This window comes from Oncorhynchus clarkii, chromosome 2 (genome assembly GCF_045791955.1).
Source record: "Oncorhynchus clarkii lewisi isolate Uvic-CL-2024 chromosome 2, UVic_Ocla_1.0, whole genome shotgun sequence".
Classification (NCBI taxonomy): Eukaryota; Metazoa; Chordata; class Actinopteri; order Salmoniformes; family Salmonidae; genus Oncorhynchus; species Oncorhynchus clarkii.
Genome location: NC_092148.1, coordinates 28,322,377 through 28,344,947, shown reverse-complemented (window position 1 = coordinate 28,344,947; position 22,571 = coordinate 28,322,377). Strand labels below are relative to the sequence as shown.

General features: G+C 45.4%; 1 protein-coding gene across 5 annotated transcripts in view; it reads right to left on the bottom strand.

Moving 5' to 3' along the window:
• Positions 1 to 674: 674 nt before the first annotated feature.
• The window catches only part of LOC139366098 (protein Aster-A-like), a 35,039-nt gene continuing 13,142 nt past the window's right edge, over positions 675 to 22,571 (bottom strand). For 4 of the 5 annotated variants that reach the window (XM_071103212.1, XM_071103200.1, XM_071103227.1 and 1 more), the window contains 18 exons: positions 21,674 to 21,890; positions 18,440 to 18,460; positions 17,524 to 17,608; positions 17,300 to 17,403; positions 16,837 to 16,932; positions 13,647 to 13,727; positions 13,206 to 13,324; positions 12,568 to 12,865; positions 11,861 to 12,017; positions 10,803 to 10,949; positions 8,131 to 8,252; positions 7,575 to 7,717; positions 6,864 to 6,967; positions 6,428 to 6,634; positions 6,061 to 6,139; positions 5,229 to 5,336; positions 3,349 to 3,469; positions 675 to 3,199 (listed from right to left, as the gene is read on the bottom strand). In XM_071103212.1, coding sequence (XP_070959313.1) covers positions 3,098 to 3,199; positions 3,349 to 3,469; positions 5,229 to 5,336; positions 6,061 to 6,139; positions 6,428 to 6,634; positions 6,864 to 6,967; positions 7,575 to 7,717; positions 8,131 to 8,252; positions 10,803 to 10,949; positions 11,861 to 12,017; positions 12,568 to 12,865; positions 13,206 to 13,324; positions 13,647 to 13,727; positions 16,837 to 16,932; positions 17,300 to 17,403; positions 17,524 to 17,608; positions 18,440 to 18,460; positions 21,674 to 21,890 — 2,311 coding nt within the window. In that variant the 3' untranslated portion in view covers positions 675 to 3,097. The remainder of the gene's footprint in view (positions 3,200 to 3,348; positions 3,470 to 5,228; positions 5,337 to 6,060; positions 6,140 to 6,427; positions 6,635 to 6,863; positions 6,968 to 7,574; positions 7,718 to 8,130; positions 8,253 to 10,802; positions 10,950 to 11,860; positions 12,018 to 12,567; positions 12,866 to 13,205; positions 13,325 to 13,646; positions 13,728 to 16,836; positions 16,933 to 17,299; positions 17,404 to 17,523; positions 17,609 to 18,439; positions 18,461 to 21,673; positions 21,891 to 22,571) is intronic. The other variant, XR_011626720.1, reaches the window with a different exon arrangement.

Sequence of the window (22,571 nt, the reverse complement as noted above, 5' to 3'; positions counted from 1 at the left end):
CTTAAGATGAATGTACAAACTGTGTCTGCTAAATGAGTAAAATGTTTAAAAAAATTGTACGTATCCTAGCGACTACCAGCCCTACATTGCAATCCCCTTCTCTCAGTCTCCTCTTAATTTCATACCGTCTCTGTTAATAAACAATAAAAACACAGGAGAGTTCAAGTTGTCTCCCTTTAAAAAAAAAAAAAATAATTCTCCATGAACTAACGTGTCCTCTGACGCTCAGTGGGTACAGCATGGCGCTTGCAACGTCGGAACAGCGGGTTGGATTCCCGGGACCACTCGTAGGGATAACGAATGCACGCATGACAACGTTGCTTTTGGTAAAAGCATGTGCTAAATGCCAGATATTATGCTGATATATTATCTAAGAATTGAAGCAGAACAGGTGGGAGTCACCCAATGTAAACATTAGATATAGCAGATCTATTAATGTCACAGGAAATTATCATAACAGTGTCTTCCTGCTCTTTGGTAATGATGTAGGCCAGTAGTACAAATGTGTTTGTAGGTCAATTGACAGTATCGATCTACATGGACTTTGTCTGAAGTCACTGTCATTGGCAGACATCTAAATCAATTAAATGCTTTTGCCTGAACAGGTCAAACCAACAGATCAGCTTGAATTTGGACACGCTGGGAAGTCAGAAAGATGACATAATTACACCGACTGTTTTGAAATACTTTTTTAGTTAAACTTTATGAAAATGGTAGATGACACACACACACTTAAAAAAAATAACACTCCGATGAGTTGCTGCATATTTTAGAACTTTTCATTTCTCTCCAGGGCATTGTGTACAATCAACTCTTTTACAGTACATTTGCTCCCCCGACCCCCCCCCCACCCCACTTTCCTCCCTGAACCTAATAAATACAGTACATCCTTTGATCACTCACTGTTTGGCCGTGCACAGCAAGGCTCACACACTTACACAGCTGACTTACTCAGTGCACAGGCAAGAGACGGAAGGAGTGGGGGAGGGCAGTACAACGATGGAAGAGAGAGAGGAAGAGTGAAAAAGACAATAGGAGGGGAGATGAAAGGGAAAATAATTAGGAAAAGAGAAGACGTTTTTTGATAGACAGTGAGCGGGAATCAGAGGTTGGGGGAGTGAGCAGAAAATAAAATGAGATGACCCTCCGACAAACAAAAACAAGAAGAAACAAGACAGACTACAAAATAAAGATATACAATGAAAAGGAACAACATATAAACATACATTTGAACTCACAAAAACAATACTGCAACATTTCCCTTTATCCAGGCCTACACTACTGGTTGGTCCTTTTTAAGTCCAGCCCAGTTTACACTAGAAAGTCACTAGTTTATCGCATCTCTCTGTTTACCTGGTCTACAAAGTCTGCGTCCCAAAGGGCACATTATTTCCTATGTAGTGCACTACACTATAAAGGGAATGGGGTGCTATTTGGGACGCAGAGCCTGGGTCTACAGAGTACAGTCAGTAACCCTGAAACACTTCCAAGTCCAATCCAATAACACAATTAGAAGTTGACCAAGTGCAAGAAAAAAAAGAAGAAAAAGTATCCGACAAACACAAACTCAATCATACTCATCTTAATAATACCAAATGTAACAGTGACAATGTGACGATGAGGACACTCCTTTCTAATACACATATATCTCCGTCTTCTTGTCCAACGCTAGATCTTCGCTTGCTTGTCTCATTTTGCCCTAAAAACACACTTTAGTGATATACTACTTTTTACACATTCAAAAGTAGTATAAAAATCACCAAATATCCTTATTGCTATGACCAGTAAATATAAAAGATGAACTTAATAGCTCTTTCTTGGTCCGCGCTGAAGCATTAACACAGAACATATAGGGGGAAAAGAAATCACTCGCGTTGCGAGCGGGACAGGACTTTTCGAAATCAAAGTCGTGCTAAATAAATACTGGAACGGTCTGGCGCGCACACTCATCATTCGCTCGCTCGCAATTCTCGAAACAACCCAGTCACCCTCAAAAAGACAGCTAACGATAAAAACGAGCTAGTAGAGGATTTAGGAGTCTTTTTGGATTATTAACGTCTAAAAAATAAAGTATTGTTTGGAAATGATTCTCCAATAGCAGATCAAGTCTAAGATGGAAGCTGCTGATCCCAGATGGAGAGAGAGAGAGAGAGAGAGAGAGCGAGAGAGAGAACGAAAAAAAAAAAAGTGTTAGAAACAGGAGACTTTCTGTAATCCATCAGAGCTTTCCCCTCCCTCGTCATGTGTCCCTCATTTCCAGAGGCTCAAGGGGGACTTAGCTGAGCGGACCCCTCACACCGAGGCACATAAGTCCCCTAGGCTGGCTTCAGCTGGGAACAGAGCCATTGCTGTTTATCAGGGCTGGGAAAGCTCCCAATTTCCCAAATGTCAGAGTCCATCCATTTTGAAACGCAAAGTTAAATCTGGGTTGGCCCATTTTGAGAAATGCAGTCGGTCCAAGTCAAGTCAGTCCGTTATGAAATGCGCTGCACCGGAGTCTGTCCATTTGAAACGCAGCAGCAGGGCTGCACATGTTGAAATGCAGTAGATCGTCCGTTTTCTTTTGAAAATGTCTCTTGGATTCTCAGGCAGGGGAGATGGTTCAGCGTGAGCAGCATGGTTGGTTGCATGTGAGGAGCAGATGGTACTATACAAACTGGCCAGCCTTTAGCCCTGACTGTGGGAGATATGGTTGGCTCACCGTGCTATGTTATTGCTGTAGTCCTGAAGACATTCCCAGTCTGTCTGGGCGTGAGAGAAGGTGGGACTTTACCATTGCAGGTTACTCAGACTGAGGTGTGGGGAGTTATGGGTAGTGTAGTACCCTAAAGGTCACTCACCACCCACCTCATTGCAGGTTGCTCAGACTGAGGTCTGTGTCACTCTCCCTGATTGGCCCAGCTGGACCCTCCCCCACATCTCTCCCTGTCTGTTTTGAGTAGAGAAGCAGGAGCGGAGCTTGGGATCAGGTGAGAGAGTGTCACTCTCCCTGATTGGCCCAGCTGGACCCTCCCCCTCTGGCCACCTCCACCTTGGTTCTCTCCCCCCGTGGTCCATTCATACCCACTTGAGGGTTGGAGGGTGGAGGGAGGGAGGATCAGTGCTCAGTGAGAGACTCTGAAGTGGGGTTCGAGGGGGGATCCTGCTGGACTTCTGGAGTGACGACGCCTCGGTGGAGCTTTTCCAACGACTGTTTCATCTGAGGGAGAGAGAGAGGACAGAGGAGGAGGCTAATGTCATTACGACAGCCATGATGACTCACTCATGAATAACAGTGAAGTCGTTTGTAAGCCTTAGGGAACGATGCTTGCAAATGATGCGTGCACATGCTTGGACACACACACACACCTGGTCTAGCAGAGTGACTGAGGATTGGAGGATCTGTTGCCATTTGCCCAGCTGGGCCTGGTGGAACTGTCTCTGGAGCTGCAACACCTGGGCCCACTCTCCTGCCGACTGGGGTAGAGGACTGGATAGCGAGAGCGAGAGCGAGAGCGAGAGCGCGCGCAAGAGAAGAACAGTTAGTTCACATGCTAAAAATGCATCTTTGGTAGTAAGTAATATCCAATGAAAGTGCTGGTTTGTTCTTGAGCAAAGGAAGAGAACAAATCATAGAACAAAACAGAACAGTGGGAATCAGAGGTGCATTCGGTTCTAGTTTAAATCTAGTTTTCAATCAAATGGAGAACAGGAAGCCTCCTGGGTGGCGCAGTGGTCGAAAGCACTGCAGTGCTAGCTGTACCACCAGCTCCCGGTCGCGACCGGGAGGTCCATGGGGCGACGCACAATTGGCCTAGCGTCGTCCGGGTTAGGGAGGGTTTGGCCGGAAGGGATGTCCTTGTCTCATCGCGCACTAGCGACTCCTGTGGCGGGCCCGGGTGCAGTGCACGCTAACCAGGTCGCCAGGTGCACAGTGTTTCCTCGGACACATTGGTGCGGCTGGCTTCCGGGTTGGATGCCCGCTGTGTTAAGAAGCAGTGCGGCTTGGTGGGTTGTGTTTTGGAGGACGCATGTGTCATGACGTTGGCCTGGGGGGTAGGTTTATGACAGTCATTAATACCTCTTCCCCCCTTTCTCCTCTCTCTACCCTACCGAGGTTACATTTGCAAAACCCTTGGTTAACAGAGATTCTGGGAACATCAGAAGGTGAGGGGAAATGAACTATATTCTGGTAATCCGACCAATTGAACATATGCGGTGGTACTTAATGAATATGATGTCAGTTCGTTTGTCATCTGAGACATTCTCATCAATGATATGACAAACTCTACAGTGGAAAGTCTACACAGAGTTATCGGATTCACATGGAATTGTTGTTCAATTTAAATGTTTGAATATGAAATTATTCGTGATGGGATGAAATGTGATTTTAGCTTCTAAAATGTGAGATTTGGGTTTTCATGCTTAATCAGTGGCCCGCCCCTGTGAAGGGACATGGGCTATAAAACTTTTCCAACACGCCCTCCTCTCCCTTCCTATATAAGCCCTTGACGACAATATAACCTCCTGTTCCGAGGACGTGAGGACGATGGCCCGATGTAAGAATGGTTCAGATAATAACTACAGAACGAAGCCAACATCAGCGTGAGCTTGGTAGCAAATGGTATGAACTTTGAACTCTTATTCACTACAGAAGTGATACCTCCTAGTCGTTGAGTTAGCAACAGCAGATGCAAACAAGGGTTAGGAAGGAACAGACAGAATATTCCGTCTATCACCCAAAGACGTTACTACAATGTATCCAATTGACAACCAGAGACATTCTTCAAAGGACTCGGTTTGGCAACACGGCCTTCCATCTACCACCAACCTACCGAAGCGCAGCTCAAAGTAAATATTTATTGCATTTTCCTTTTCCAAATGGGCGGTAATTTAGAATGCATAAGATACTGTATTTACGATAGCACAGCTTCTTCCCTTTGTACATCAGTCTTCCCGCTCTTTCACTCAAACCTAGCCCTTTTCTTTTGTGTAACAAACTGTCATATCTGTTCCGCCCGCCAGGGACGTTTTCCAGGGACGCTTTCGACCTTCGTCTCTCCCGAGCCCGTACGGGAGTTGTAGCGATGAGGCAAGATAGTAACTACTAACAATTGGGTACCACGAAATTGGGGAGAAAAAGGGGGGTAAAAAAAAAGACAAAAAAAGAAAAGGAGAACAGGACAGTGTCCTCTGATGGATAAGTAGTAATAATACTATAATATAAAGATGTATCCTGGCTTGGTTACCTGTCAGACAGAGAGAAGGAGTGCCACGTCTCCAGTGTGTGTGCAGCTCTCTCCAGAGAACACAGCTTGTAAAACAAGAGCATGTTGAGGGCCACCAACACCACCAGACTAGAGGAGAGAGAGAGCAGAGGTGATAAGACAAAAACAGCATGGAACGAGAGAGAGAGGGTAAATGTATTGACGTAAGTATGGGCCAAAAACGGAGGGAGCGAGACTGGGTTACGAATTAAGGGAATATGAGAACTCGAGGAGGAACGGAAAAGTGGTTGCGCACCTCAAACTGTAACACAGCACAAATTGTTTTTGGACAACAAAGCATACTAGACCATCAAATGACAGCGCAGACGCCACAACGCCGAAACAGTCATTCAACGAGACATTGACGATGTGACACCCAGTCTCTTATTATACTGTACCTGACACAGATCCTATGCACATGAAGCGATAGAGAGAGAGAGAGAGTGGGAGGCCGTCAGTAAGCAGAGGAGATATACATTTTCATTGACCCCCCCCCCCAAAACACTGACGACATGGACTACAGAAACAAAGAAACAAGCATTCAGACTCATTTGTCACATACGGTGGTGATTACGGTAATGCTCCAGGGATGAGAAGTCCCCAAAAACACTTTCAATCACTCACAAAAGGTCCAATCCCAACTTGAGTTTAGTGTAGGTTATGTATTGATGTCAATAGGAGGATTGTGTGAAACGTATCTCAAGTATGGATTCATCCTAAAGCTCATACGCTGGACAAGATTAGGCCATTGATAATTCCCTTAGGGGAAACGATCAGTGTTTCTTTTCACACATGCCGAGAGGTCAGAACTCACATGAAGCTGACTATGAGCAGTATGGTAGAGATGCTGTTGCCTCCGCCACGCGACCGCTCTCCGTGCTTGTACTGACCACCTGGTCAAAGGGAGAAACGCATTACTTCCTGCCAGAAGAGCCTGGATGCAGTTCCAAAATCACACCAGCAGATGTCAGTGTATAAAGCAAAGAGGAACACCAGTGGCATCTGACATTTAGCTGTATGAATCATCAGAAACCTGGAGACAAATAAGTTTGATTGACACATTTGAGGTAATCGTTGAACTCTGCTTGACAATCTTTTATATGGGTCTTATTTATCAGGTGTCAAACAGAAGAATATTAACTGATGCATCTCCTGACGCCACCACGACCCTGTTGACTCACCCGCCTCTCTCCGCTCCTCTCCTATTCCCCGGTCCCCGCGCTCTCCACCTCCCTCTCTTTCCCGGTCCGCCAGGCGCCGGGAGCAGGTGCGTTTCCGTCGCCGCAGGGCCGGGGGTGTCTTGGCAGAGTCTGCCCCCACCACATCCCCAGAGGTCACCACTGACACCTCAGACTGGAGCAGGGTCTCCAGCTTACACACCTCACTCTCTGATAGGGAGGGAGGGAGAGAGAGACGGCGACAGAGAAACAGAGAGAGGGAGAGACAGAGGGGGAGAGACAGAAAGGGGGAGACAGAAAGAGGGAGACAGAGAGGGGGAGACAGAGAGGGGGAGACAGAGACATAACCAGAAAGAACCAAAAAGAGGTAAGCAATAAGAACACAGACACTTCTTTATCCCGAGTAGGAGAATAAGACTACAATGTAAATCAGTCTCACCCATGTGTCTGTAGTACTCCTCGATACCACTCCAGGTGTTCTTCTCGATGAGCGCCTTCACCAGGCTCCACGGCTGCTTCTTGTAGCAGATATCTGACGACACCCTGCAGACACACAAGCAGCCACAAATCAGAGTCCATCACACTGTAACCAGTAAGCCATCCCTGAAGCACTCTGCATCACTAGACATAATGCACGGTACTGCACATACCTGGGATCCCCAACAGAATTAAATAGAACGGATTATATAACAGTATTATATGACATCTCTAAAGGGATCACACGGTTCACCAACGACAGAAGCTAGAAACGTATCATAATGAACACCGATCCGCCACTCGTGTGATGGCGCCGACAGACCTGGCAGTTCTGCTTCTAGCATTTCGCTACGCCCTCAATAGCAATCTGCTAAATATGTGTATGTGGCCAATAAATCCGATTTTAAGTTAAACTTTCACCTCTTAGAACAGTTTAAAAAGGACACTTCATCCATATCGGGTGTATTTTATGTGACGTAAGAACATAAGCTCGCGGTTTCTAAGGCAGTGAGTTCACCTGGTACATACAACATTTAGTAGGTTAGCACACAAAAAAAAGTTGTTTCAAACAACTAAATGTTTCTATTGCCATTTGATCTGCACAGGCGACTCAAACACAAACTATTAGTCAAAAGGCCTTCTTCAGTGTGCTGGGTGGGGAAAGTAGGTATACCGGAGTCTGCTCTTGTTCTTGTTGATGGCGGTGAGGCAGTAGCGGTGCACGGTGTAGAAGTAGTCCTGGTAGGGGATGCCCGAGGTAATGACCTCAGAGTCCACCACGTAACACTCACCCGGCGCACTGTTCTTAAACAGCGTCTGGATGGAGCGAGGGAAAGAAAGGTGTCAGCGTTAGCAAATTATCTACGGGGGTGTGTCTCGATCCTCAGAAGGCGAGTCAAGTCTTGTTCTCCAACTCAGTGGAGACTCCCAACTCCAACGTCTCTGTGCCGTGACCTAGATTTTGTGTTGTTGTTGTGTAAACCGGATATTCAAACCAGAACATGGGAGGACAATGGAGGCTGGTGTCACTTTAGAAATCGGAGGACAGGCTCATTGTAATGGCTGGAATTAAATGAATGGAACCCTATCAAACACATCAAATCTATAAGTTTGATCCGGTTCCATTCATTACAATGAGCCAGTCGTCTGATTTAACGTGACACCAGCTACCACTAATGTTGACCAAATGTTTTTTAAAACTGTAAAATCCAACGTGCTGACTGACTGACCTGAGTTTCCACTACGGGGGCGGTCTTGGGGCCCAGGGGGTTGTTGATGGCGATGGTGTAACTCAGGATCCGGTTGGTGTTCCCACTGCAGCTGTCCTGCTGCCACTCGCGAACTGATAGGTCTGAGAGGGACAGAGAGAGAGGACAAGGAAAAGAATGAGGGAGGGAGTGAGTGTGTGTGAGGGAGAGAGAGAGAAAGTAAGTGAGAGAAATCGAGAGAAAGGAGGAGTGAGAGGACAGAATGAGAGGAAGAGAGAGGGAGAAAAGCGAGAGGGACACAGCACCGCTTCACAGAGGGAAATGCACTAATTAAAGCCACACAATGTCCTCAAAAGCTGGCAGGGGCACAAACCAGGGAGGCCACCAACCAACCAACTCCACGCCTCTATGGCAGCATCTAATAAACGACAACTTTAGGGAACTGTGCTAAGAACAACGAATATGCAGAGCCCTGTACTGCTTCTCTCAAAACAGACAATAGCATACATATCAGGTGTTGAAGAAAAGAAAAGAGAGCGAGAGAGACAGATGGAGGAAGGTTAACACAGCGTAAACACAGTGGACTGCTCATTAGCGCTACAACACACTGGCCTATGTCTGAGGAGAGGGGAAGGAAGGAGACCCTGACCGCATCCCAAATGGCACCCTATTATTCATGTAGGGAATAGGCCAGGATGCCATTATTTGGGACAGCTCCAGTCTAAGCACTAGGAGGATAATAATCATTCCATCCCCGTACATGACGACAGCCATACTGCGTGGAGCAGCAGAGACGTCCTACAGATGAGCACCAGTGTATCAGGAGATAGTCGGTCGGGTGGAAGAGGCAATGAGCGTCTCACGCAGTAACACTCCTAGGCCGCATCCCAAGTGGCACCGCATTCCCTAAATAGAGCACCACGTTTGACCAGGGCCCTGGTCAAAGGAAATGCACTATATACGGAATAGGGTGCCATCTTGGACGCAGCCCTAAAGCTTACTGTACAAGCCCTGGAGGAGTGGACTTTAGGAAGGGCTGATCAGTCACATGGAATGAACTAAGCATTTAGCATCCTATCGTGTTGTAGCCTATCCATGTTTCTAGGCAGACTATCACTAGTACTGGGAAACAGTTGTGTGTACAGGAATGTATTCTAGGAACAACGTTTCTACTTAAATGTAAGGAGATATTTGGAAAGGGAATGAAAACAGAATGAGCAGAAAGGGAGAGGGATCAAGAGGAACAAAAACGTTGCCAATGCCAACCATGTGTAAGATCAACAAAGAGTGTGTGTGTGTGTGTCTCCGCGTATGTACAGTGGCTTGCGAAAGTATTCACCCCCTTGGCATTTTTCCTATTTTGTTGCCTTACAACCAGGAATTAAAATAGATTTATTGAGGGTTTGTATCATTGGATTTACACCATTAAACACCATACCTACCACTTTGAAGATGTAAAATATTTGTTTGTTTCACGATAAAAATAATAATAAAAATAGAAAACCTGAGCATGCATAACTATTCACTCCCCCAAAGTCAATACTGCAATTACAGCTGCAAGTCTCTTGGGGTATGTCTCTATAAGCTTGGCACATCTAGCCACTTGGATTTTTGCCCATTCTTCAAAGCAAAACTGCTCCAGCTCCTTCAAGTTGGATGGGTTCTGCTGGTGTACAGCAATCTTTAAATCATCCCACAGATTCTCAATTGGATTGACGTCTGGGCTTTGACTAGGCCATTCCAAGACATTTCAATGTTTCCCCGTAAACCACCAGTGTTTCTTTAGCAGTATGCTTAGGGGCATTGTCCTGCTGGAAGGTGAACCTCCGTCCCAGTCTCAAATCTCTGGAAGACAAACGGGTTTCCCCTCAAGAATTTACCTATATTTAGCTCCATCCATCAATCCTTCAATTCTGACCAGTTTCCCAGTCCCTGCCGATGAAAAACATCCACATAGCATGATGCTGCCACCACCATGCTTCACTGTGAGGAGGGTGTTCTCGGGGTGATGAGGTGTTGGCTTAAAGTGGTCCTATGGACAGCTCCTTCAGGGTCATCTTTGGTCTCTTCGTTGCCTCTCTGATTAATGGCCTCCTTGCCTGGTCCGTGAGTTTTGGTGAGCGGCCCTCTCTTGGAAGGTTTGCTGTGGTGCCATATTCTTTCCATTTATTAATAATAGATTTAAATGGTGCTCCGTGGGATGTTCAAAGTTTCTGATATTTTTTTATAACCCAACCCTGATCTGTACTTCTCCACAACTATGACCCTGACCTGTTTGGAGAACTCCTTGGTCTTTATGGTGCCACCCCTTGCTTAGTGGTGTTGCAGACTCTGGGCCCTTTCAGAACAGGTGTAAATATACTGAGCTCATGTGACAGATCATGTGACTTAGATTGCACACAGGTGGACTTTATTTGACAAATTATGTGACTTCTGAAGGTAATTGGTTGCACCAGATCTTATTTAGGGGCTTCATAGAAAAGGGGGTGAATTCATATGCACGCGCCACTTTTCCGTTTAGAATTATTTTGCATTTTTGGAAACAAATTATTTTTTAAATTTCACTTCACCAATTTGGACCATTTTGTGTATGTCACATTACATAAAATCCAAACAAATTAAAATATGAAACAATATGAATGTGTATGTGAAGAACAGGTGTGAGAGTGTGTACACGTTTGCGCTGTACGGACCTGTGAAGTGCCGTTGGGAGAAGAGATGCTGGATGAAGTGTGTGTCTGCGGAGAAGAGTAGGTCATGCAGCTTGTCCACGCTCATGCGCACCACCATGTTGATGTGCAGCCGGCCAGCCAGGTCCGCACAGAACGACTCCACCTCGTCTGGACGGGGACAGAGTTACACAGTCGTCACGACTATAGTAGAGATACCACAGGTGAGATCAAGTCTAATCATCAGAATTTCTATGATAGATTTTTTAAATGTTATATCCCCCCCAGGATTTGTTGCAACTGCATTGACAAACGGGGCCTAGATAAGCTGGCTTGCCAATCAACTTCAATTCCAGTGTCAGATGAAATGGCCTTTCAAGTCAATTAAATATAAAAACTTTCAGCGATAATGGGGAGGATAATGTCCTTTTTGTTGACGAGAGACACCGTTTAACACAGTTCTGTTTGAGCAGAAGAGAACTGTAAAAGACTCCCCACTTTACAGGCCTCAAAGTAAATACATTGTGGTTGCGAACACTAGCACTAGTTCAGACTTCTGTAACTTGAACGTTGCACTTTATCGGTCAAATCAGTCACTACATATTGTTTTTCTGCTCCTAGTACTCTGTCATCTGCTAAGTGAATGCTGACGTCTCGAGTTTCTCTTGAGTTTTGCCTTTAATGCAGCAAGTAACAGTCTGTTCTCAGGAGAGTCCATGACTACAGTAATGTAGGTCCTACTAGACTACTATTATGGTATCAACAGGAAGGGAGTATTTGCAGTAGTTTCAACTGGCGTTCTCTTCTGCATCTACACTAATCTGAGAAAAAAGGATAGCTGAAAGCAGCAGAGTGGAAACCAATCGCTTTCACCTTCTTTCAGATTAGTGGGAAGGAAGGAAAGGAGACGAGGAAAGAACCCCCTTACGGACTATTAGAATTTCACCTTTGTGAAGTGTCTACAATCCCATTTTTCCCTCTCAAATCTCCCACATCTGCATCAGATTAAAATGTATTTTCTGTTTGCCTAAACGTAAATGTTTTTCCACGAAACTACTCTCCTGTGGGCTCCAGGAACTCACCCTCTTCCTGTGTGTCTGAGGAGTTGCTGGGGTCAGTGGGCAGCTCGTCGTCGTTGGTGAGCTGGTCCAATGAGGAGAGGTTTCCCAGGCTGGTGGCAGACGGGGGCATCATGTGATTGGCAGACTCCAACAGGAAGTCCCCGTCCTCCTCCACATACTAGGAAATGGCATGCGAGGGGAGAGAAAGGGGTAGTTAGTTACCACACGCCGTGAGGTCATTATGGCAGAAACACACACTAACACAGCAATCCCAACACCCTCACATAACTGAGGAGCCTTGGAGGACTAGTACGACCTCAAAGCCTCTCTACTCTGCCCTGGTCAGACAACAACACTGGCTCTTTTAGGTACAGCATGGGTCTCGTCCCAAATAACACCCTATTCCCTATATAGTGCACTACTTTTGGCCAGGGCCATAGCACCCTATTCCCTGTAGTACACTATATAGGGAAGAGGGTGCCATTTGGAACACAGCATTAACATTACATCCGGATGGCCGTTTAGAGCCAACAAGCGACTCTGATCTACTGGGGTATATGTATCCTATCAAGATAAACCACAGAACTATCTCCAAAAAGTCAGTTCAAAGTTATATACACCCCCCCCCGATGCCCTGGGTCATATTCACTTAAGACAAAGTTTTGAAACATTTTACCCTAATGAATACGACCCTGTAGTTCCCTGGCATGAAATCAAATAAAACTCACGAAAGAGGCAGCAGCCGAGGCGGGGGCGGACAAGGAGGCGGTGTGCGTGGTGGAGGGCAGGGAGCTCTGGGAGCTGGGCGGGCTGGGGTCCGGGGGGTCGAGGGAGGGGCTGCCGGGGATGTCTACGGGCAGACAGGTGAATGAGGAGGGGGGAGAGGAGCCCAGACCACCGCTGGCTAGGAGGGGGCCACTGGGGAACAAGGCTGCCATGGAGGGGGGCGAGCTGCCCAGAGAAGCTATGGCCCCCAAGGAGCTGAGGTCCAACAGGTCAGAGACAGAGACTGACTCTTCCACTGGCCTGAGATGTGGTGGGGGAATGGAAGGAGAGGTTGAACGATACACAAAGAGACAGAGAGAGATGAAGGTGACAGAAAAAAAAGGGCAGTACGGGGGAAAGAGGGCGAAAACGAGAGAGAGAGAATGAAGGACGGGAAGACAGAGAGGACAAAAAGGAGAAAGAAACAGCATGATTAACAATTCACAATCCCAGTAGTGGCTTTTAATTGAAGGTATCGATAATCCAGAGACATCAAAGTTAACGGACGAGAGTTCTAATTTAATGGACAACGCCAAACTAAATGGTCGCACGCACACACACTTCAGACTTTTTCTCACACACAGCGAACATGTACACTCACAGTAGACCGTTAATGTGCTCGTCGGTGGGGGAGACATAGTCATCGTCTTCACTGGTGAGGCCCAGCTCAGTGCCGTAACACTGATGGACGATGTGCCACAGCTCCTTTGGGGACAGAGGCTGAGGGGAAACAGACATTAACCGTCTCAATAACTTCTTGGATTTTCCTCTTGTAGGACATTAAAACGCCAATCAATAATTCAATCATTCAGTAACCGATAGTTTTGGTCAGTGTTTTATGCATTTTGGGTCCCGTTGCATTATGTTATATTTCATCACTGAATACTTATATTATCCAATAAACGACATAAATAACATTGTTTGCCCCCTCTCAGTATTTGGAAGTGCCTTCGTTCCGGCACGGTGATATATATGCCCAGTTAATGTCACAGTGGCAGGAGTGTGAGAGCTGGAGGTGGGAGGAGGGAGAGGAAGTGGGTACCTTGTCCATCAGTGCGTTCTGCCACAGTCTGAACATCATCATGTAGCTGCGGTCCCTCGCCCCGAAAGACGTGAAGAAGTGCTGGATGAAACGACAGAGAGAGAGAAAGAGAGCAAACAAAGAGGAAAACAAATTGAGTGAACGATGGAATGATGGCTAGTGGTCATTGCTATTGATTTGGCTTGTCAAAAACAATGACAGAAATAGTTAATTTTGCCATGATAAAAAAAAAAAAAAGTTGTTTGTCAGTCAAGCATTGGAAGCATCTAAACCAGTGGTTCTCAACTGGTTTTGCCTTGGGACCCAAATATGACAATTGAGTCACGTTCGAATATTATGTAATGTTGATCATTACATTTTGTAATGTTGTATTGTAGCTGCCTTTTTGGGCAGGTTTCACTTGCTAAATAGACTCTCTCAATTGTGGTATTAAAAGGAAGTACACACAGCCATATTAACTGAGAAAACATTTACCAATTGAAGAGAATAAGCCATTTAATTTTAGACCACCAATTCAGGAGTGGGGTGTAACAAATGATCAGACTCAGAACATAACATTATTGGACTGGTTGTGATGTCAATGAAAAGTAACACATACCAGTGTTTAAAATAGGAAAAAAACACCATCATTAGGAATTCTTAATTATCAATTACAATGTCAATAGTTACACAACCTTGACTTTAAAAAAAAAAGGTGTACATTTTTAACCAGATCACTAAAATGTAATATGAAAATCAGAATGAATTAACAATAATAATTAACATAGTGAACAATAAGTCATTAACATGTTTATTTATTGTGTGTGTGTGTGTGTGTGTGGCCTATCAGTGGGAAAGCTGGGGGTGTTTCTTTAGTTTGATAAGTTTATTTATTATTGAAGTCTGGGGTGATGGTTGACAAGGCAACTCAGAGGTCATGCTGGCTGTCCAGTTTTTTTTCTGATTTTAGTTTGTTTTCAGCACTGCCATTGCAGAGAAGCCACTTTCAGACTGATCGGTACCTTGATTCTGATTGCATGACAAGCGAGAGCAGGATACTCTACCATTACGCTCACCAGAACTGTAATTTCCGGGAAGCGCATGCTCAGTCCACGATCAAATTACAGCTCCACCAGCTGGCATCTCCGTTGCTTGGCAACGTGATGTTTCCCATCTCCACTCGATAGGGGTCCCCGTATCCAGTCTTGTCTCCTGTTCTCCTCCGGGAAGTTGTCGCAAAACTTTCCCTGCAGCTTGACAAGATGCTATTTAACGGTGTGTCGCCGTGCGGTTTGTTGATCGGATTCTGAATAACGAAATCAGCATTGGGAAACATGTCAATCCTCCGGTTAGAAACATGATTTGCCCAAAAAGGCAAGCTTCATCTTGAAGGCTTCCACTTCGTCCCCCTGTGCAAATTGATTGTGCCCCCTCCCTTGCATTGACACATTGAGACAATTCAGATAAAAAATATCCACCAGGTAGGCAACCTGCGCGAGCGTTTCCTCACAATCGGAAAGCTCGGGCAGAGGGGACTTGTTTACCAAAAGAAACGCAGCAATCTCTGCTCGAAGCTCATAAACGCGACCCAACACTTTACAGATGGAAAGCCAGCAGACCTCTGCATGATAAAGCACCTGATGGTGCTCCCTCCCCATATCCCTGCAGAAGGCCTGAAACACCTGCTTCTCCTACAACTCTTTTTGATATAGTTGACACGCATGATCACATCCTGGAGAGTGGCGTGGAGCTCAGGCACCATGTCCTTTGTTGCCAATGCCTCCCTGTGTATTAAGCAGTGGTTCCACCTCGCACTCGGTACTCTCTCCAGGATCCACTTTGCTACCCCGGAGTGCTTTCCCGGCATGGCAGCTGCCCCATCAGTGGTCACACCGACGCACCCATCCCAGGCCAGTCCCACAGAGCCCAAGTGCATATCCATTGTGTTAAAGACAGGCTTTGCAGTGTTGGTGGTGGGCCAATCAGCACTTAAAGGAACTGCTCCTAAAAGTTATTATCCCAGGCGTGTCTGACATAGACCATTAGAATTGCATGTTGAGCCAAATCTGTAGATTCATAAGTTGCAGGGCGTAATGGCCATTTGGATGTCTGCCGTATTATGCCCTCAGACATGTCCTGGATTCTCCTGTCATTGGATAGGGGTGTGGTTTTCAAGTTGGTTGGCGGCAAACTCTCCCAAGATTTCAGTGCACATATCAATCGCAGCAGGGAGTATGAGATCCCCTGCGCTGGTGTGGGATTCTTTGCACTTAGCAATGCGCTGGGCCTCAAGGAATGATGCGAAGTGCCTTTTCTTGTACCGTGCATAGGTTCTTCAATTAATCTTGTGAGGTCTCCAGATATTGACATTTCCTTCTTTTTTTTTTTTTTTAAGTCAGCCGTCTTATCTTTGTCTTGGATGCTTGGTGTCCAGATCCCATTTCACTTTTGGAAGGGTTTCATGCTCTCATTAGCTAACAGTTCGCTGCATAGGACGCACTGCGGTCCACACTCACCCTGCCTGTCTTATATGTAAAACCATATTTGATGGGGGAGGTCGGGGGAGGTTTTTTCTCTTCTTGACAGGGACCGGGTTGTCTGCCTTGGTGTTCATATGGGATGCAGCAATGGATGAAGAGGGAGCTGCACGTTTTAAAAACTTGTCCATGATTTTACTCTGATGACTAGCCGACATGAGTTAAATGACAGTTAACTATGCACATGTGCAAGGCCTGCAGAACACACCTGCATAGTTAGCCATCAATCAAGCTAGCTGTCAAAAGATCTGTATTATCTAAGTGGACGTGTCACAATTAAAACAAAATAACAATCTGTCATTTCATTGGATCAGTGTGTGTGTGTGGGAGGGGGGGCGAGAACGTTATTGGATTGGTCAGCGAGTGAGCGCAGGGCGAAAACCCTCAGAATCCGAACGTAGCTAGCCATTTCCCCACTGCGGACACACTGCGCGTGTAAAGTCAGCAGCAGTAAGTGCTGCAGCGGTATCCTTTCAAAATAAACCTCCTGCGACCCTCCCCCCAGTTGACCATCACTGAGCTAAACAATACGTATACTGTCTACAAGAACCTATAATAAAAGTTATTTTCCTTTTTCTTTACATATCATTGATGCACCTGTTAACTACTACTCTTCCACTACTCTGAACCGTCATAGTAGGCTGTGTGACTGAATATCGAGCCCCTTGGCTCACCTTGTCGTGGTCGGTGCTGATCTGAATGGCGTTGGGGATGACCTTGGCAGTCTTCTCCTTGGTCAGGGTGGTCACATCTTTCAGCAGGATTGTGATCTGAACAGAACAGGAGGGTTAGTGTGCGTCTGTGTGGAGGGTTGGTTCTTCTATCCTTGTGGGGACCTAAAATCTCCCAAAGTCCCCACAAGGATAGTAAAACAAGGAAAATTCTCCCTCGTGGGGACTTTGGGGGATTTTTAGCCCCCCCCCCCCCACACACACACACACACACACACAGGATTAAGGCTATTTAAAGCTCAGATGTTAGGTTTAGGGTTACAATTAGGGTTAGGGTAAGTGGTGAGGTTTAGGCTTAGGAGTTGGGTTTAAGGTTAGGGAAAATAGGATTTTTATTGGAAATCAAATTTAGGTCCCGACAAGGATAGAAGAACAAAAAGTGTGTGTGCGCGTGTCTATAACTTACAGTGGTTTCCCAGCGGAAGATATTGCTATAGAAGCAGAGCCAGTTCTCTGACAGATAGAGTCTCCCCTGGAGTAGAATGTCTTTCTGCAGCGCACATGAGTAGTCTGGGGAGGAGAGGAAGAGGTTGGAGGAGAGACGTCAGGCTGACAAAGCCACAGCATCGGCCCTTCACTTCCACAGTGTCAGCACAAAGTACGTGTTTGTGAGTGTCGCGCGTCACTCACCCACTATGAGGCGTTCCGTGTCTGGCAGCTTCTTGAAGAGTTTACGGAAATCCTCATTGCGCTGTTTATAAGTTGGACTGAGAACCTGAGAGAGAAAGAAAGATTACTTTGTTGCTCTTCTATGCTTTATCAAATATAATCTTGCAGAACCAGTATGAATATTGTATATACATCGAGTTCCAAAAGTATTTGGACAGTAGCAATGTGGTTTTGTCTCTGTACTCCAGCACTTTGGATTTGAAATGATACAATGACTGAGGTTAAAGTGCAGACGGTCAGCTTTAATTTGAGGGTATTTTCGTGCATATCAGGCGCTGTTTAGAAATTACAGCAGTTCTTGTACATAGTCTCTCCCCCCCCCCCCCCATTTTAGAGAACCAAAGGTATTTGGACAAGTTCACTAATATGTGTATTAAAGTAGTCAAAAGTGTAGTATTTGTTCCCATATTCCTAGCATGCAATGACTACATCAAGCTTGTGACTCCCAACAAGACTCTGCTGACAGTCTGCACTTTAACCTCATAGTCATTGTATCATTTCAAAATTATGAGCCAAAAAAAAAAAGTGTCACTGTCCAAATACCTTTGGACCCCACTGTACATCTGGCATGTGAGATTACATCAGATACTATGTCCCTGAGGTAAAACCGACAGGCTGAGTAGATAAATGAGAAGAACACTAAGGTGACTGAACAGTTAAATCACCTAAAGTTCAAAGCTTAGTGAAATGGTTAAATGAGGGAGGTGGCAATTTAACAGAAACCGTTTTCGGCATCTGTTGGTGCCATTTCACTGTTAAGTGCCATTTCATACTGTACTGTGCACTCCAACCAGGAAACACTGGAGCTACCATCAGCAGAATAAAGTGCACCGGAGTGTGAGCCCCTGATGAACAGTTCCTTGAAGTGTATACTTACATTGTACCAGCTCTGCATTTTCTGCAATGGAAAGAAAGAACAGCAGATAATCAGTGACGAACAGCATCCAAAAGGTTTCTCCATCATTAAACAGTAAATGTAGAGTCTTATCTATTTTGACATTCATGCAGTTGGGGAATAGGTTAAAAAGGGACACTGCGGAAAAACTAGCTATTAGGCCTGTATGGCGTTCCTTGATGTTCTGGTCATTTATCAAGCTTGGTGTGTGTTTTTCATCTCTGACTGTTATGTGTGTAAAAAGGTCTGATGCAGCCGTTTTTATCTTAATATTAAATCATTTGTGTAAAAATTAAGTACCTTACTGTGATATTTTTTTTTACCATTTTGATTCAAAACAAACAAAAATTGCTTCTTAGCAAAGAGCAATTCCTGAAGCAAGAATTTTTCGAAGACTGTCTAGGAGTGGGGAGGGAAAAACTGAAAACTAACTGCTATTGTTAGAGGTTTGGAACTCCATCCCACCAAAACAGGTTGAAATGCCAGATGGTCTTTTCAAACAGCTCTAACACTAAAATGGCATCATCATCATTTTCACAATATTTTTCCAAACTCATGTGGAAATATATATATATATAAATATATATACACACTGCTCAAAAAAATAAAGGGATCACTAAAATAACACATCCTAGATCTGAATGAATGAAATATTCTTATTAAATACTTTTTTCTTTACATAGTTGAATGTGTTGACAACAAAATCACACACAAATGATCAATGGAAATCAAATTAATCAACCCATGGAGGTCTGGATTTGGAGTCACACTCAAAATTAAAGTTGAAAGCCACACTACAGGCTGATCCAACTTTGATGCAATGTCCTTAAAACAAGTCAAAATGAGGCTCAGTAGTGTGTGGCCTCCACGTGCCTGTATGACCTCCCTACAACGTCTGGGCATGCTCCTGATGAGGTGGCAGATGGTCTCCTGAGGGATCTCCTCCCAGACCTGGACTAAAGCATCCGCCAACTCCTGGACAGTCTGTGGTGCAACGTGGCGTTGGTGGATGGAGTGAGACATGATGTCCCAGATGTGCTCAATTGGATTCAGGTCTGGGGAACGGGCGGGCCAATCCATAGCATCAATGCCTTCCTCTTGCAGGAACTGCTGACACACTCCAGCCACATGAGGTCTAGCATTGTCTTGCATTAGGAGGAACCCAGGGCCAACCGCACCAGCATATGGTCTGAGGATCTTATCTCGGTACCTAATGGCAGTCAGGCTACCTCTGGCAAGCACATAGAGGGCTGTGCGGCCCCCCCAAAGAAATGCCACCCCACACCATGACTGACCCACCGCAGAACCGATCATGCTGGAGGATGTTGCAGGCAGCAGAACATTCTCCACGGCGTCTCCAGACTCTGTCACGTCCGTCACATGTGCTCAGTGTGAACCTGCTTTCATCTGTGATGAGCACAGGGCGCCAGTGGCAAATTTGCCAATCTTGGTGTTCTCTGGCAAATGCCAAACATTCTGCACGGTGTTGGGCTGTAAGCACAACCCCCAACTGTGGACGTCGGGCCCTCATACCACCCTCATGGAGTCTGTTTCTGACCATTTGAGCAGACACATGCACATTTGTGGCCTGCTGGAGGTCATTTTGCAGGGCTCTGGCAGTGCTCCTCCTGCTCCTCCTTGCACAAAGGCGGAGGTAGCGGTCCTGCTGCTGGGTTGTTACCCTCCTACGGCCTCCTCCACATCTCCTGATGTACTGGCCTGTGTCCTGGTAGCGCCTCCATGCTTTGGACACTACGCTGACAGACACAGCAAACCTTCTTGCCACAACTCGCATTGATGTGCCATCCTGGATGAGCTGCACTACCTGAGCCACTTGTGTGTGTTGTAGACTCTGTCTCATGCTACCACTAGAGTGAAAGCACCGTCAGCATTCAAAAGTGACCAAAACATCAGCCAGGAAGCATAGGAACTGAGAAGTGGTCTGGTCACCACCTGCAGAACCACTCCTTTATTGGGGGTGTCTTGCTAATTGCCTATAATTTCCACCTGTTGTCTATTCCATTTGCACAACAGCATGTGAAATTTGTCAATCAGTGTTGCTTCCTAAGTGGACAGTTTGATTTCACAGAAGTGTGATTGACTTGGAGTTGCATTGTGTTGTTTAAGTGTTTCCTTAATTTTTTTTTGAGCAGTGTATATAAAACTCAGTAAAATCATGTTTTTGACTGCACAGGGCCTTTAACATTTGGCTTTTAGCCTATGATTCATGCATTGACAATCTGCACACAGTCAATCAATTCCAATTCCATTTAACACTGTGGCCGTGTCCAAAATCTAGATGTCAAAGTGCACGACAGATCTCCTCTGCAAAAAGGTCCAAATTAATGACAGATTCTTGAGTAATCTTCGAGTAATTCTGACTATTTTGAGGAAATGTATACTGGCTATGGTGTGTCAAAATGGACAAACAGTACTATTGCTGCTTTTTTCTAGTTTTTCCAGCTAACGTCTTTTAAGGGAGTGTGCGAGCACACTCGTTCAGTTAGCTGAGTTCAGCTAGGCGTCAGCAAACTGAAGCATGCTGACACCATTACTTAAAACTCCATACTGTGTACTAATCGTACCACATACTATTTCGAACTTACAGTTTAGTAAAAACAAATGCAGTAAGCAACAAATATCAGCATACTAGGCATCCTACGGATAATGTATCTAATGGCAATTGTGTTTATTCCCTTCATTCATACATTTTGGCACAGTGCATCCCATCAGCAGATTATCAGCTGTTGTCAGACACACGTGGGCCTCGAAAGACTATTCTCTTCCTCAATAGTGTTCTTTGAATTCTACTAGATTAAATTCCGAAATGAGTATGACATCCTGACATTTAAAGCACTACATTTCACATACTATAAAAGTTACTTTTCTCACCTTCCCAAAACGCCTACTATTTACAAAGCAATTATGGGTATTCGGACACGGCCAATGACTACTGACTGTGTGGCTGTGTCGTCATGTCTGTCCTTATCTCTAAGCAGGGCTGTATTCAGCAGGACACATCGTTGTGGAACGTTCAGATAGAAACATAGTATAGAAATACACAAATGACTCTCTGACATGTAGACTAAGGAATCACGTCAGCTCTATTCATGACATTTCTGTCTGCAATGCTCCATCTCCTTTTCCTACTGAATATGGCCCCGGTATATTGTTGACATAACAAAATGAGTGTGGCATTAGACGGGGCACCCTTACCTTGGCATTGCGGCTGAAATGGCGTGAGGCGACGGGGTATGCGGAAGCGGCGGCGGAGGGCAGGGGGCTGTCCGAACCTCTCCTTTCCCCACTGCGCTCCCCCGGGCCACCCTCCACGTCACTGGTCCTGCTTCCACCCCCACCACTACCCCCCAGCACCCGACGGCGCAGAGAGGGGGAGCTGCCAGGGGTGCTGCGCGGAGAGTTACTGGCGGTACTGAAGAGAGAGACAGAAGAGGAGGAGAGATTAGTGGTAGGCTAAGGGAAAGAGTATAGACATTCATGTTCATGTCATCATCAAGATTTCACAGTGGCCAAGGATGTAAGTAGTTAAGCCCATCTGGCCATGCTGGAAATGATGGAAGAACTGTGCTTTGTATTTAGCTAAAAACACACTAATCACCAACCACTAACTAACCTTTCTCCCAACTGATTGGTGGCGATTAGAGCGGTCAGACACGGTCCATTCCTATATAGCCTAGATATCCTACCTGTGGCAGTGCAGTGGTATGAACCTTGTGGATCCTTCCTCTACCATCAACATAAATGGGGAAAAAAGCACTGCTTGGTAATACTACAGTAGGTAGGTGCTGTTTCTCAATTGATCTTATTTCCAAGGCACTGGAGCAAGAATGAATACGCCTACATGCAACACATTAGGGCAGAAAATGTTCAATGGAGGTTTTTATGAAGAGCACTTTTATCAAGTTAGGTGTGTAGTGTGCTTACACAAACATGCTGTTGTCTTCCTTATAGTGAAAACAGACATTCGGAACTTAAAAGACAAGGTCAAACCTATATTGCTGCCATAATATGTGCAGCTCAAGTTCAGAGTTCAGGTATGGCCCCATAAAAATGGCTGTATTGATGCCATAACAAAAGTTTCCATGGTTGCAGA